This window comes from Hippopotamus amphibius, chromosome 4 (genome assembly GCF_030028045.1).
Source record: "Hippopotamus amphibius kiboko isolate mHipAmp2 chromosome 4, mHipAmp2.hap2, whole genome shotgun sequence".
Classification (NCBI taxonomy): domain Eukaryota; kingdom Metazoa; phylum Chordata; class Mammalia; order Artiodactyla; family Hippopotamidae; genus Hippopotamus; species Hippopotamus amphibius.
Genome location: NC_080189.1, coordinates 166,149,784 through 166,163,847, shown reverse-complemented (window position 1 = coordinate 166,163,847; position 14,064 = coordinate 166,149,784). Strand labels below are relative to the sequence as shown.

Below are 14,064 nucleotides of genomic sequence, written 5' to 3'. Positions count from 1 at the left end.
AGAAGAATTGGATTTTCCAGCTGCAAAGGACCTTGAGGATACCTTAGTCAAACCTCTTCATTCCAGATGAGAATATTGAGGACTGGGAGTGACGTGACACATCCAGGGGTCTTTTTTCTCAACACCAGAGCTGCCTCTTAGTAGGTGACACAAAACAGACACAAACTTCAAGTAACTTCCACCCTGAGAACGGAGTTTTGCAGTCTTCTCAGTGTGTACACACATACCTCATTTGTTTCAAAGTTCTTTCTCTCAAATATTTACAAAGTACCATGTGAGGGGCTTTATATGCAGCAAAGACTGACTGGCTTCTTTTAGCAAAGAAGTAAATTGTTGGAAAGATCTAGGGAGCTCAGAGAACGGAAGGGACAAGCAGGCCGGAAGGATAGCTCTTGAGAGCAGGAACTGTGGATGTCTCCTCAGGCTGCAGCCTGTGGGACAAACCATCACAGCCATCTTCTGTCCTTTTGCCACTTCCCAAGAGTGAAAGGGAGGACAGGGCATTTTGACTGACATGACCACCAAGATGACATGCAGTGCTGGGGAAGCGTATTTCTCAAAGAGGGGAAAAAAAAAAAAACACTGTTACCAGAAGAAAAAGGGAGTAGATGCAGGACAGGGAATAAACAGTCCTCAGCAACCACTTTCCTTAATGCTTCCCAGCGGGGTAGTGTTAAGTAGGCTCAAGGCCAAGTAAATGCAGCCGATATATTACATATGTATTTCCAGATTACTGGAAGCTTATTTGTGAATGATTTTTAACATACAGGACAGCATAAGGATATTTGGGGACATTTCTCACTTAAACCTACTCCTCTCCCTCCCCCCTCCCCCCCCATTACTGCTTTTGCTGTCATGGTTGTATATTTTTAGATGTGAATTCCCCCCCCCAAAGTGCTTCTTATTCTACTTCTGGCCAATGATATATTTCTGTATCAGTTCAGGAAATTAATAGCACCCTTTTCTGGAAACTTGAGATGTACAGGATCTGAAAGCCAGTCAGACTGCAAGTGCTTAGCATTGCTGGTATTCTCTGTGCCCAGCCCCTGCCCCCCCCCCACCCCCCCCAATCCAGTGCTCCATCCATGATGCCAGAGAACTGACGATGATCCGTTAGTAACTGTCCTTTTTCTGAGCTCTGCTGTCTTGGTCTTGCGATAGCTTTGGGAAGGTGCCTTTTATGGGCCATTTTTCATAATCCTCACATCTCTATTTACAGTGAAAGAGGACTGAACCTCTGCACATCTACTCCTGCCTGCAGTGGCCCTGCAACCCCAGCAGGTAGGACGGTCAGACCGCAGGGCAGCATGGGCCAGCAGGTTGGCATCCTGGGCACGAGCACCTCAAGCCTGCAGCCACAGCAGGCTTATCCCAATCAAGCCATCAAAAGGCTAACAAGCCGCCCCTGGATTCCAACACAGCTCCTGCCAGCAGAGCCCCTATATCTGTGCTCTCCCAGGACCACCCCCCACCTTAATCCCAAGAGCCTTCCTTAACCTAGAAGGTACCAGCACAAGTTCTGTGCTTCCCCAGATTATCTGCCAGGAAAACAAAACATTCTTTTCTACATAGGTAACTGTCTCTGCTGGAATTCCAGTTCTCCTTAGATCAGGTGAAGAGAACACAACTGCAGTATGATTCCCCTTTTATGGAAAATAGAAATCTGAATTTTGATATTAAATTTTCTCAACTTCATCAAGGAAGGTGACATAATATGTGAGCTCATTAGTTCATTACCATGAATTAAACTATACTAGCTTTCAAAATTGTACTTCCCGATCTGTCCACTAGCCCTACACATCCATTAGCTGATGCTAGAACTCGAGAAAGAATGTTGCTTTCATAGAATTTGCTGTGAATATGCTTTGGTGGGGTGAGAAGAGGGGGGTCAGTTTTGTGGAAAGTTATGATTTTCAATGTTCCAACAATGTGTAAATAAGGATAATTAGATAAAACTGTTGTTCAGGTTGCTATTGAATTAAATTAAGAAGCTCTTTATACTTTGTAATGACCTAAATCTATAGCAATATATTGAGAGGCGTCTAGGACATAATTTGGAGTCAGATATGAGTTTTATTCCCAGTACAGTTTAATGGCTGTGTGACCTCAGGCAATTTACTTAAACCTTTCAGAGAAATCTCAGTTTCCTCTTTTATAAAATAGGGTTATTAATACCTAGCTCATTAAGAATAAAATCTGATAATGCTTTTAAGTGTTTAGCACAGTCTCTGGCCTGTAATAAATGTTCAGTAAGTGATGGCTATAATAATTACATCTGTGGTACACAGTTCAAAAAAATTGAATGGATTCATTTTCCAATAATGTAATTTTTACTACTACATATATCTTAAATTCCTTCCCCAGAAAACTGCAATATTCTCCAATTAATTTTCCAAAGTATTACTCTTTAGAAAGAACCATTGAAATATGTTACATTCGTGAAACAGCAAAACAAATACTTCACTCTGTAATGTTTTCCTTGGAGAGCAGGCGTGCATGTCCTCACGCTCTGAGATTAAAATGTCCTGCCCAGACCAATAAAGGAAATTGGAATTGTTTATTTGGGGAAACTCAGATAACTAAAGGCTGTTTCAGTTACATAATGAAGTGAGAGTCACACTGTTTATCCATAGTGAGTTGCTTTATGGGGGTTCTTACAGCTTCCTTTTTCTCCACCCCTGTCACCCTGCAAACCTGGTCTTGAGGTTTGAGGACTGTGAGGTTATGACTCAGACCAATTGGTTAAGAACATCTGGGAGTCAGACTGCTGCGTCTGTTTCTTCGCTCTGCCAAGACTTTGGGCAGTTGACCTTACCTCCCGAAGCCTTAGTTTCCTCATTGTACAATGTAATAATTATTACTTCAAGGGACTTTTATGAAGACGCAGTGAGAGAATCTGCATAAAGCACTTATTAGCACAGCACTTGGCTCACAGTTTTCAACAAACGTCTGCTGCTACATCTGACGAATGACGAGGATGATGCTTCAGTGGTGACCGTCACAGAACTAAGTTCTGACTGTTTTCCCTCAAATAACCTGATTACAATCCTCAAGTGAGAATTAAATCAAAAACTTTGCCTTTGAAATACAGCAGAACTCGCCGTAGATTTATAGAGTGAAATAGCAGTAAGGACGAAGCCTGGTGTTATCCAGCCCACCCTTTCCCACCTCCCCTCCCCGCCCCCCCCCCCCAACTCCCCACTTCACACATGAGGAATTGAGGCCCGGAGAGAACAAAGGACTTGGATGTGGGGTCTCTGCACTTAGGAGAGCTGCAGGGCAAACCCAGGTGTCCTATTAGTCTGTGTTCTCTCCAATGTTCCACACACTTCCCTAATGCATATGAGCTGCTTCTGAGGGCTTTGTCATTTACATATGCCATTTACCCAAAAAACATGCCGAAAGAATTTTTTTAAAAAATATGAAATGCTATTAAGAAAATTTATCTTTCAAAGGAAATTGATGATTTTGCTCCAGATGGCTGTCTTTGATGTTTTATTAGGTGCTAAGTGCTGATCTCTTTTATTCCTTTCTGCCAATCTACAACCTCTATTTCATAGTATTTATGCTGTGTTCACATAGCACTCTGACCTGAGCAGGTAGAATGCACTCCGTTGCTCAGGCCATGGGTTTTATTGCTAGGATACCAGGCTACTGTACTCAGATAGTGTTATGTTAAAGGGTCTGCAGTGCATGCAGTGTGATTTCTGCAGAGGCAAATCCTCTGCTCAGCCTTGGACCCTCTTAAAGACTGCCAGGCCTCCTTTTTGTTATTGAGACTCTTCTTCCACTTCCTCCCCAAAGAACCTGAACCCTAGATTCATTGTCTTTCTTTCATAGCTTCTGGTCATCCACACTGTTTCTTCTGCCACCTTGAACTTGGCTCTGACCGGGAAGTGCCTTCCAGATTTGCCAGTCACGTGAACATCGAATTCAGCATGCCTACAACTTCTGCCTCCAAAGCTGCCGTAAGATCCATCTCTGTGGAAGACAAGATGGACGTCAGGAAGTGGGTCAATTATTCTGCACACTACAGCTACAAGGTAGCCTCAGGAGGCATCTGGCTAATGTTTCCAAGTCTATCCGTTCACCTCCGTGCCCTCCCCCCCCCATTCCTTTTAGCAGTGCCTGCCCAGGGTGCAGGGTGTTCTACCATCTTGGAGGTGGTTCACCGTGGATAGCTGTGGTTGGGTCTGCTCTGAGTTAAATAAATAATCTCTCTAGTGGGCAAGAGAAAGGCTGGAAAGAGAAATACAGGCTGATGGAGGAGAATAGAGTGTCTTTCAGTCATCATGAACAACAACAGAAGAGAAATGGGGCAATGGGATTATTGTTACTCATAAGTCATATAATTTATGTGCAGGGGAGTGAATTTGAAAGTGAGGGAGGGTCAGGAAAATGCTAACCCAAAGCATATATTTCAGCTACAGGTATTGATGAAGTGGATCTGAGTAAAGTTAAGTTACATACAACCTGGTCACTGGGCTGTAACAGGACAAACTCAAAAGCCAAGCAAGCTTCTGTAATAGTAACGGGATCAGGGCTGTGAAGGAGGAAGTGAAGTTGAAGAGTTCTAACATTAATAGTGATTATATCATGAAGAGTTAGAAATTCAAAAGGATGCCAAAGATGGAAAACGGGGAGGGGGGGGGGTGTTACCGAAGAAGGATTTGGCAAAGTGGCGTAATAATTTTCTATTCATAATAACATCCTTAGATATATATGATCATTTAATTGTTCTTTACATGTTTCCTTAGTTGTGTGATCTAAAACATTAAACTACCAGAAAGAACAAATACTCCATCTTGTGGCCAGAAAAACCCCCAGCACTTGACCCTAGTTGACTGTTCTCAAACATGACCCTAGTCGACTGTTCTGTCTTGAATTGCTTCCCTCATCATAAATATCCAAGTGGTATTGAGAAGAGCAGCTTTAATTATGAAACTCCCTAGCTCAAAGGATTCCCTGACTGCTTTATCAAAGCCTTCAGGTGAGATATATCACTGTCCAGGCAAGATTAATTTATTAATCTCTTTATAATTACAGCTACAGTATTTTCCAGAAGATATAGGCAGAACTGTGAACACTACAATACTTATCCGTTTGGAGACTTTTTAAAGGAATAAAGTAATGGAGGGTGTAGACAGCCAGCTGCAAAGGAATTCATTCATTTGATAAACCTTTGTGATTGCCTGCTGCATGCCTGTTACTGGGGTACAATAGTGGACGAAGGCCTGCCCTGTCTTACGGAGCCTGTGGTGTAGTGAGGCCAGGCGAGTGTACAAGATGTAGTGGGAACATACACAGGGGAGCACCTGACTACCGGGTGAGTCAAGAATAGCTTCACAGGAGAGGTAACCTTTGAGCAACTGTATAAGGCAAAGAATACGAATTTTCCAGGTGGACTGAGAGGGAGAGGGATTCCAGACCAAGCGAAGGGCTTGTGCAAAGACAGAGCCATGATACACACTGGGCCAGCAGCTTGGTGTGGCTAAAGGCCAGAAGATTAACCAAATCACAAGGACTCTCAAAGAACCTAGCAAGGTTTTCTCTTTTGGTTTATTTATTTGTTGGGATGTTTTTCCTGATATTACTTCTGATATTTCTCTCCAACTTCTATTCTTGACAGGTGGAAATTGAGCAAAAAAAGAGTTTGAAGCCAGACTTTGAAGGAGATGAAATGGAAAATCCCAAGGAGTGTGGGGTCCAGTGACAAAGTCCTACTGCAGGGGGCCCTGGCCCAAGCATCACAATAGGATGTCTTCCCAAATAGCTGAAGTTCAAGCCATGGCTACTCCCATGTTGGGAACCGTGTATTGGACCTCCCTGTTTGTAGTTACCTGGATTCTAACAGGAAACCCTAAGGTGGTTGCTTTGGAGAGGCTCTGATCATGCCTGAAGCACCTGGGTCACCTGACTTTGGGAGCTTGCTGTATAATTAAGGCTCCTCTCCACTCTGCTTATCTCACAGCACTTGGGTGTGGTTTGTGACTGATAAAGTGAGGAAAAGGAACTCCACATCAGTGTTGGCACGATTTCCTTCTGATGTTCATCTGTCACTTACATCAGTTTCTGGAAAACAATCTTGAGAAGTTAATGAACTAAGACTCCATCTCTGTCACTTCCTTTAGAAAAAGCTGAGAAAAGGTACAAAACCAATTTCCTCTTTGGGTCTGCTAGACCATTCATAGGTGTCTCCATTCTTCAAATGTTAACACTATGCAACAGAAGTTTTTGAGATGTTTCCCTCCTGGTTCTAGATTGTTTTGATTGAAACACTTTTCCATCTTTCTAAGGTGTCAGTCCTAGGGTTCATCACCCCAGGTCACAATAGACAATGCAAAAAAGGCATAATAACAGGACACTTTTAAATTCTGTGATTAGCCCCACATTCTGCAAAGAGCGGCTACTGAAGGGAAAGCAAAATTGAGCTTATTTTTCTTCCTTCTGGGGAAAAGAACCATTCATTGTAAGATTATATTCAGTGCAGGAGACAGCTTCAATCTCAGTGAATTTCCAAATTCACACTGAAAAATACAGGCCATTTCTGATTCCTGAAACAGAGGGATACATATATCTCAGGCATTTGTCAGGGGCATTTGGGAACTCTTTATACCTCATAGCCAATAGACAGCTACATATCTCTGTAACTCAAACTTTACAGGAAATATAGGTTGAAAAGATTATTTTAAAAGCTGTTTCAAAACTAAGCTTGTATGAGCTTTTCCTAAAAATTCAGAGTTTGATAATCACAGTATTGTAATAGATCTAAAAAGCAGAAGACTCTAGGGCACAGATGGGGGAAAGCCGTATTTTTTCTAACGTTGGGAACATTAAATCCTGATTCCAAGAATCTAGGACGCTCAATATTCTTTCTCTTCATCTGTTACAGCTCACATTCTGTACCTCTGCATCCCAAAGGGGATACGAGCTCAACAATTTAAAGCTAGCTTATCTGCCTTTCTATTTCTCCCGTGAAGAACAGAGTAAGGGACACAGAAAGCATGCTTATCAGATTTGTAGATGACACAGAAATAGACATATATCTAGTCTGCTGATGGGCAGATTCAGGATTAATTCATTCCGTGAATACTCATTGACTTCTAACTATGTATTGACATTAGGATATAGAAATCATTGTAATTTTTTGAAATACCTGAACATGAGATTGAAACTTAAAGGATGAAATTGAATAGGCATTAATGAGAACTCTATATTCTGAGTTTCTTAAATGCAACCCTCTACATACAGAATGGGGTACCTGTGTGTGTACAGATGTGTGTGTTTACCTGTGTGTGTTAATGGGAAGGGTGCTGGAAAGTCCTGGTTTCCCAGCATTTTTTGTATAAAATGTTTTCTTAGGGAAATGTGAGTTCAGTTTTGAATCAGGAGTATATCATAGCTATTCACAAAACTAATGCATTCAGCCTGTGGTAACAGAGGTCTAGGGAGGCCTGCATACTGCACTGGTCAGTCCACATCTGGATGGAGGACTGGGCTCAATGCTGGGAACCACATTTTAAGAGAGACGTTAATAAACTGTGTCCAGAATCAGGTGGCCAGGGTTGTGAAGAGTCTGATTATACACGGAAGAGGAGAATAGTTCCCCTGAAGAACAGAAGGTATCCCTAGAAAGGGAAGAAGAAATGATATAATAGCTGCCTTGAAATCTCTGTTGAGTTATAAAAGGGGAGAGGAACTGGACTTTTCCTGTGTTGCTTCAAAGGGCAAAAAGAGGAGCTTTACAGATGACAGATGTTTGCGTCAATGTAAGAACTCTGTAATAACACTTGTTCTGAAGAGGAATGGACTCAAATAGTAAAATCTCCAGTTGTTGCAAATGCCCAAAGGCTAAAATAACCCATCCTAAAATGCTATGAAAGGGACTCAGATTGGATTTGGGCTAGATTCTTTCTACATAAAGGTTTAGTTTCAATAATAATAGGACTCTCTAACTCTTTTTTTTTTTTTTTTTTTAGTTTAAGTGGTTTTTCTTGCTCTTTGAAATACAGTGGGGTCCCCTAGAGGTCTTTGTTAAGTTGTGCTGAAAGCACATGAGACTCCTCATAGAAACTTCGAGATGGGTTGAAGAATTGGCAAGGTGAAGGTCATTCTAGCACCTTATTTACCCAAGGTTAGCACCTGTGCACCCTCTCAAGATCTCTGCTTCACCTGCTAGCATCACATGTGTATTAGTGGTTGAAACCTTTTTTCCTGTTGGTTAATTCTCATTGCCTTTATGATTTCACCTGGACATTTTTTATTAAACCAAGGGTTGGGAAAATCCCTTCCATGCTATCTACATTCAGCAATCAAATTATCATTCATTTTTAAAAAACCTACCACCTTGATTTCATCAGATTTGTTTTCCCTGTACTGTTTTTTGGAAACTGATTATGGGTAGCATTTAGGGGGCTGGGAAATATAATACTATATATTTTTAGACGTAGTTTCTGTGTAGTTTTGTTAATAGCCTACACAGAAAACACAGTTGGGCAAATACCTTTTTGATATGCAGATTCTAAGTTTGCCACCCTGGACTTGGATTTTGTGTTTGTGTGGCCACAAATAATCCTTGTCTATGTTATCAATAATATGAAAGTATTAGAAGTGAATTGATTTTACCAATACATAGTCTTACTATTACTATTAGAACATAAATTAGATGTCCCATGATATCAAGAGCTGTGCTTTTTTTTTTTTTTGGTCTGATGACTTGCTTTTGACTTTATAGTAAAGGAGGATAAGAAATGTACTCATTATGATATATCAAACAAGAGAATATGAGGTACTTTGTAGGGGGAGTATTAAACCCCCTTTGCCACTCTTGTAAACACAGTACTAGTTATGCCATATCAAAACTTTGTATTCACTTATATTAAATATAATCTGGACAGGTTTTTTTCTATTTTGTTCTCCTCCTCACCCCCGCCCACCCCAACCTTCCTGCATTATTGGCAGGGCTCATAACCCTTGAGAACTTTTTTGACTGCACTGCGCGGCTTGCAGGGTCTTAGTTCACCCCGGCCACCGCATTGAAAGCACCGAGTTCTAACCACTGGACAACCAGAGAATTCCCAAGAACATTTTTTAATGTAAAATATTTCTTATTTGAAATGAGAGTAATTTCATTTCAAATCCTGCAGATGAGGGCAGGAGCTTATTTCCCTAGAAATTCACATTCCCAAGAAATGTGACCCATGGAGGCAAGAAATGTATCTTATTCTTTGTTTCCAGCACCTAGCACCAAGCTTGGAATATAAGAAGTTTCAGCTACCTTAAATCCCGAGCTGATAGGACAAACAGATATTAAGGAAATAAAGGAAAATTACTAGGTATTTGGTAAATGTTTGCTGCATGAATACTGACCCTTTGACTCTAAGACTACCTAACCCTTACTTATCATCAAATACTTACATTCAAGCATGCAAGCATGCTTTTATTTCCTGGAGCACTTAAGGAATTTTTCTTTCCTTGCTTCCACTGTCAACTAATGATAACTGTCAGCACTTAAGCACGTAATGTGCAGCTGAATTTAAACTCCAGGGTACCTTATTTACATTGAAAAACATTTTTGTGCCCAAAGACAACACTAGCACAGATGCTGTCGCTAGTCCAGATTATTGATTCAGTTTTGTTCTTGCAAGTCAGACAGCTCTGTGAGCCTGAGCCCTGCCCATCCGAATGGTCAGAGGGAGAAGAGCATTTAACACAGTACATGGACAGTCCTGGTGTGCTAGGTCTTTGTTTTCACCAACATTAACTACTGACCAATGTTACTGTGTGTTTATGTTGTCACCATAGTAAGATGGAGGCCTGAGGTAGTAAGGCTGAAACGTGTGAAGTGACATCATGATTTCAGAGGTGCTTTAAATCTCCTAAGTTTCGTGGTGGGAAAACAGAGAATGATCTAAAATTTTTCTTAAAAGTCTTGAAAATATTAAGTTGATTTGAATAGGCAGCATTGCCATCTAGCCTACTTTAAAAAATTTTCTCAGTTGGCAGTGGTAACTTTAACTCTTCTACGAATGATGATTGTAAGTTAATTCTAGCATATCTAGAGTTTAGGTCATGTTAAGAATGCAACAGGAAATTCTAACTGACCAAAAAACTAAATCCACAAAAAATATCATCTAGTAAAGGAATTATCTCTTAACATTTTACTAACAAGTGTCATCCAAACCATGACAGCTCTTATAGAAAATTAGTCATAGTATTCTAACCAACTTCTAAACATGTTTTCTAAACATCACCAATGTCTAAGTGCCAATTCCCTACAAGTCACCATTTCTTAATTACGTTCTTTGTAAATGCAACTTACTTTGGATATTGTGACTCATATTTATGTATTTAAGGAATTAAAAGTGAAAGAGACATAAATGTAGAAAATAAATGTGTGTATCAGTAGCGTTTTCCCATGTATTAATACCTAAAGCAGGAATATGGAATTTTTACATTTATTCTACTGTGCCTTTGCAAATCTGATTGAGCATCTAGTCTCTAACAATTGGGAAAAAAACAGTATCTCTAAATTTGCAATTCCAGGCCTGTAGAGGCAGAAACCATAATTGTATGTTTGGTAGTGCTTAGAGAGAGGCAAATAATAATTACATGTAATGAAAAGCTATAAAAGAACAGAATCAAAAAATAGAATTGCACTATGAAAAGATATAGAGAAGCAACAAATACAGCACTGGCCACCAAACCTCAAAATACTTGAACTAGAGGCTATCCCTTAAATGTAAGGAGCTCCATGAATAATAAAAGATTGCCTAGCAGGGATAAACAATAGAATTAATTCAGTTCAACAAACATTTGGTCAAGGTACTGTCTCAGCAACCAGCTCGTCCCTAAAGGGAGTTAAGGCCAAACACAAGGACATTGAGGACTGTTGATGTAAAGACATGGGTGGGAGTGCACTTTATCAAGGGAGAACTGGAGTTTCTATGCACCTTTAAAGGACACAGTCATGGAGACAATCATCATGTTAAGTTACTTGCTATTTTCCCAGCTGGGCTTCAGAAACCTCAGCTTAAAAAAGTGAGGACGCTGGACTAATTGTTCCCTCAGGTCTTTCCAGCTCCAGTTTTATGGATTACTTTACAGACTATCCTTTGGTGCCACTGTCAGTGATACTTCACATCAACGGGACTCTTCATATAATCTTAAGAGCCAAGAAGTTTAAAATTTGAATACTGGGAAAAGCAGCTGGCCCATCTCTTCCCTTTTTATGTCTCTGTCCTTTACCATCTGCCCGGACAACCCTGCAATCCTTTATTTTGTAGCTGCCTTCAAAACACAGATAAACATGGAGGATCAAAAGGATGGTGAAGATGAGTTGGATCACTGCTCTGGAAGTTCCTCTGGCCTCACCCAGCACAACAGTGGTGTGAAGGGGAAGAGGAACAGATAGGACTTGGGTACTATTTGAAGCAGAAGTAAATCTAACCCTCCAAGATACCGAGGGGGCTATGTCAGGATGGTCAACGATTTATAGATATGTCCCTTCATACAAAAGACTGCAGAAATCGAGGAAGGATTAAAAAAAAACAAACAGTAAATATTCTGGGACTGTCTGTAACACAGTTACGGCAAAATGAGATAAAAGGGTCGGTCCTCCCTCTCTTCACTGTCTCTTAGAAACAAGAAAATGTAATTTTTAATTTTTAAAAAACATGTACAAGCTACAGAATAGCATCTCTTTTGTGTTATGTGTTAGTATGATTTTAGTTTCCTGTACTAAGAGTTGCTCAAATGTAATGGCTCGATTCCAGCCAGACAAGGTGAAGGAATTCCAGTGTCCTCTTCCTGTTCGGTCCCATCTTCTGCCTCAGATCAAACCCTCAGTGCTGGCTGTGGACACCATCTAGCCACACTGTGACTGAAGCCTTAAGCACCAGTGTCTTGCATCTGTGTGCTTCAGGATCAGCGCCCCCATGTGGTGTCTAACGGGACCAGTTCTGGGAAAGCAGATGTGCAGTCAGATCTTGATGGCAACCTGTTGGACCAAAGCATCTAAGGGTTTTGAAGTACTGAAGTGACAGAGGGAAGAATATGAACTCCTCTGACCCCAGGTCAGCATGCATTTAACCTTTGTGTCAACCTGCCAACAGAACCTGGAGAAAGTTTACCATATTCAAGATATTAAACAGAATCAGTGTTTTAAGCCAGGGAGTGATAAAAGAGCAGCCCCTCCTCACTCTCCATTTTTGTAATGCTCATAGTGAATTTCAACGTGTCAGGATGGAGGGACCCAAGATCCAGTGAATGATTCAGTTGATCCAAGGCCTGGATTTTCCTTCCTTCATCATCTACCCTCATTCAACGTAACTTCTTGTAGTATTGTGATTTATTTTATGTAAAAACAGTTTACTTAAAAAAAAAATGTGCCTATGTAATAAAGTCTACACACTGGCTAACTCTATAGAGGTGAGGTTTTGTTTTTAATTGTTCTGCCAATTATCATCTGTAATACCCTTTTTGAGCTATGAAAGAGCTACTAATAAACATTTTTAAACAAAATCTGTCACTATGCAAGATTTAATGAGGTCAAACATAAAAAATGTTTATTATTAAGAAGATTCATCACCCAGTTAATATGGTAAGTGATCGTAAGCTAAGTTAACAAGTGACCTGTATCCTGAAGTTTTATCATGAGTATACTTTGGTGAATTCAAGATATGTTTGTTGCATTCCCATTTTGTGCCTAATTCTGTGAGAAAACAAACGGTTCTTAAAGTTTGGTTTTTGTTTTTTGGGGGGTTATTTTGGGCAGTAAGTACATATACATATAAATAAGTGAGGAATATAAAAGAGCATGTAATCAAATAACATAGCATTTGTATTATGTTCCTGGCGTATTATCAGCACTCAACAAATAACTGTTCAATTGATGAATCCAAGTGACTAATATCAACATAAACGCAGGAAAAAAAAATCGATATGGACTAGTATACCTGGGAGGTTTTCATAAGGAAGATGGCTTTTCCGTGAGACCTGGAGGTGGGGGTAAAATTTAGCTCAGTGGTAAGAGGAAGGGAGTTTGGAGTTGGGAAAAGGCAGGTGTAAAAGTGGTTGGATTAGCAGTTGAGCCTGACCTGGATGAGGAGTTCGTGTACATTAAGAGGTAAGAGTCACAGTGAGGTCAAGCTGTGGAAGAGCTGGCCTCCAGGCTGAGGTTGGACTCAATCTAGTAAAGGCTATGAAGCCACTTTAGAATCTTGCCAATAAAGCATTATTCTAGAAAGATGAGTCTGTCTACAGTGTGCAGGGTATTTTGTTCTAAGGGACAGATTAAAGGCAAGGAAAAGAAAGGTTTTTTTGAAGTAAACAGTGAAGAAACAGAGCTTTGTGTTTTGTTTAGTTCAAACAGAACACAGACATCTCACCGCAAAATACAGTTATCTACAAGGGGACAACTCGGGTCAGTTCAGAGGCCCCCTGCCATTGAGAGAACTCTATCCCAAACAGAACACACAGAACTTTATAGCCTAGTGGGTATGAAATTAACTGATATTAGTAACTGTTATCAGGTGCACAATAGGGTTAAAAGCCAATGAAGAGCATAACATTTTCTTAAGTTGTGTATTCTGAGGAATATTCTACACTTTCCCCTTATTCTTCTAGCCCTATTCTTGCCCAGAGTCCTCTTGAACAAGTTTTGAGACCTAATTGTTAGGTCCCACGTTATCACAAAGTTTTAGCCTCTAAGGTCCCCTTTTTCTTTAATATCCAAGTGGAATACCAAGTAGTTATATAAGTAACTGTTTGGAGCCAAGTATGCTCCCTAATGTGCCTCAGGATTTGGGGGAGGGGCAGTTGAGAATGAGAGGAAGTGAAGAGGAGGACTGAAATGTCCTCAGTGCCGTTTGTCAGGTCTTATTCTAAACTCCCCCCAGCTCCTCTGTGATCACCTCTGACTGTCTCCTCTGTATTCCTCCACGCTGGGCAGTTTTCTGTATTCCCAAAGCATAATAACATGACCTAATACTTAGTGCTTATACTTTGGTGACATCACCTGTATTAAGTATTTTGGATGCATCATCTTATTTAATGAAGGCAGCC

General features: G+C 40.5%; 1 protein-coding gene across 6 annotated transcripts in view; it reads left to right on the top strand.

Annotated features, from left to right (window-relative positions):
• The window catches only part of STON2 (stonin 2), a 145,148-nt gene extending 132,724 nt beyond the window's left edge, over window positions 1-12,424 (top strand). For 4 of the 6 annotated variants that reach the window (XM_057731442.1, XM_057731438.1, XM_057731441.1 and 1 more), the window contains 2 exons: window positions 3,841-4,043; window positions 5,630-12,424. In XM_057731442.1, the coding sequence (XP_057587425.1) occupies window positions 3,841-4,043; window positions 5,630-5,713 (287 nt within the window). In that variant the 3' untranslated portion in view covers window positions 5,714-12,424. Of the gene's footprint in view, window positions 1-1,219; window positions 1,282-3,840; window positions 4,608-5,629 lie in introns of those variants that run through there. The other 2 variants (XM_057731443.1, XM_057731439.1) reach the window with 2 other exon arrangements.
• The last annotated feature ends 1,640 nt before the right edge of the window (window positions 12,425-14,064 follow it).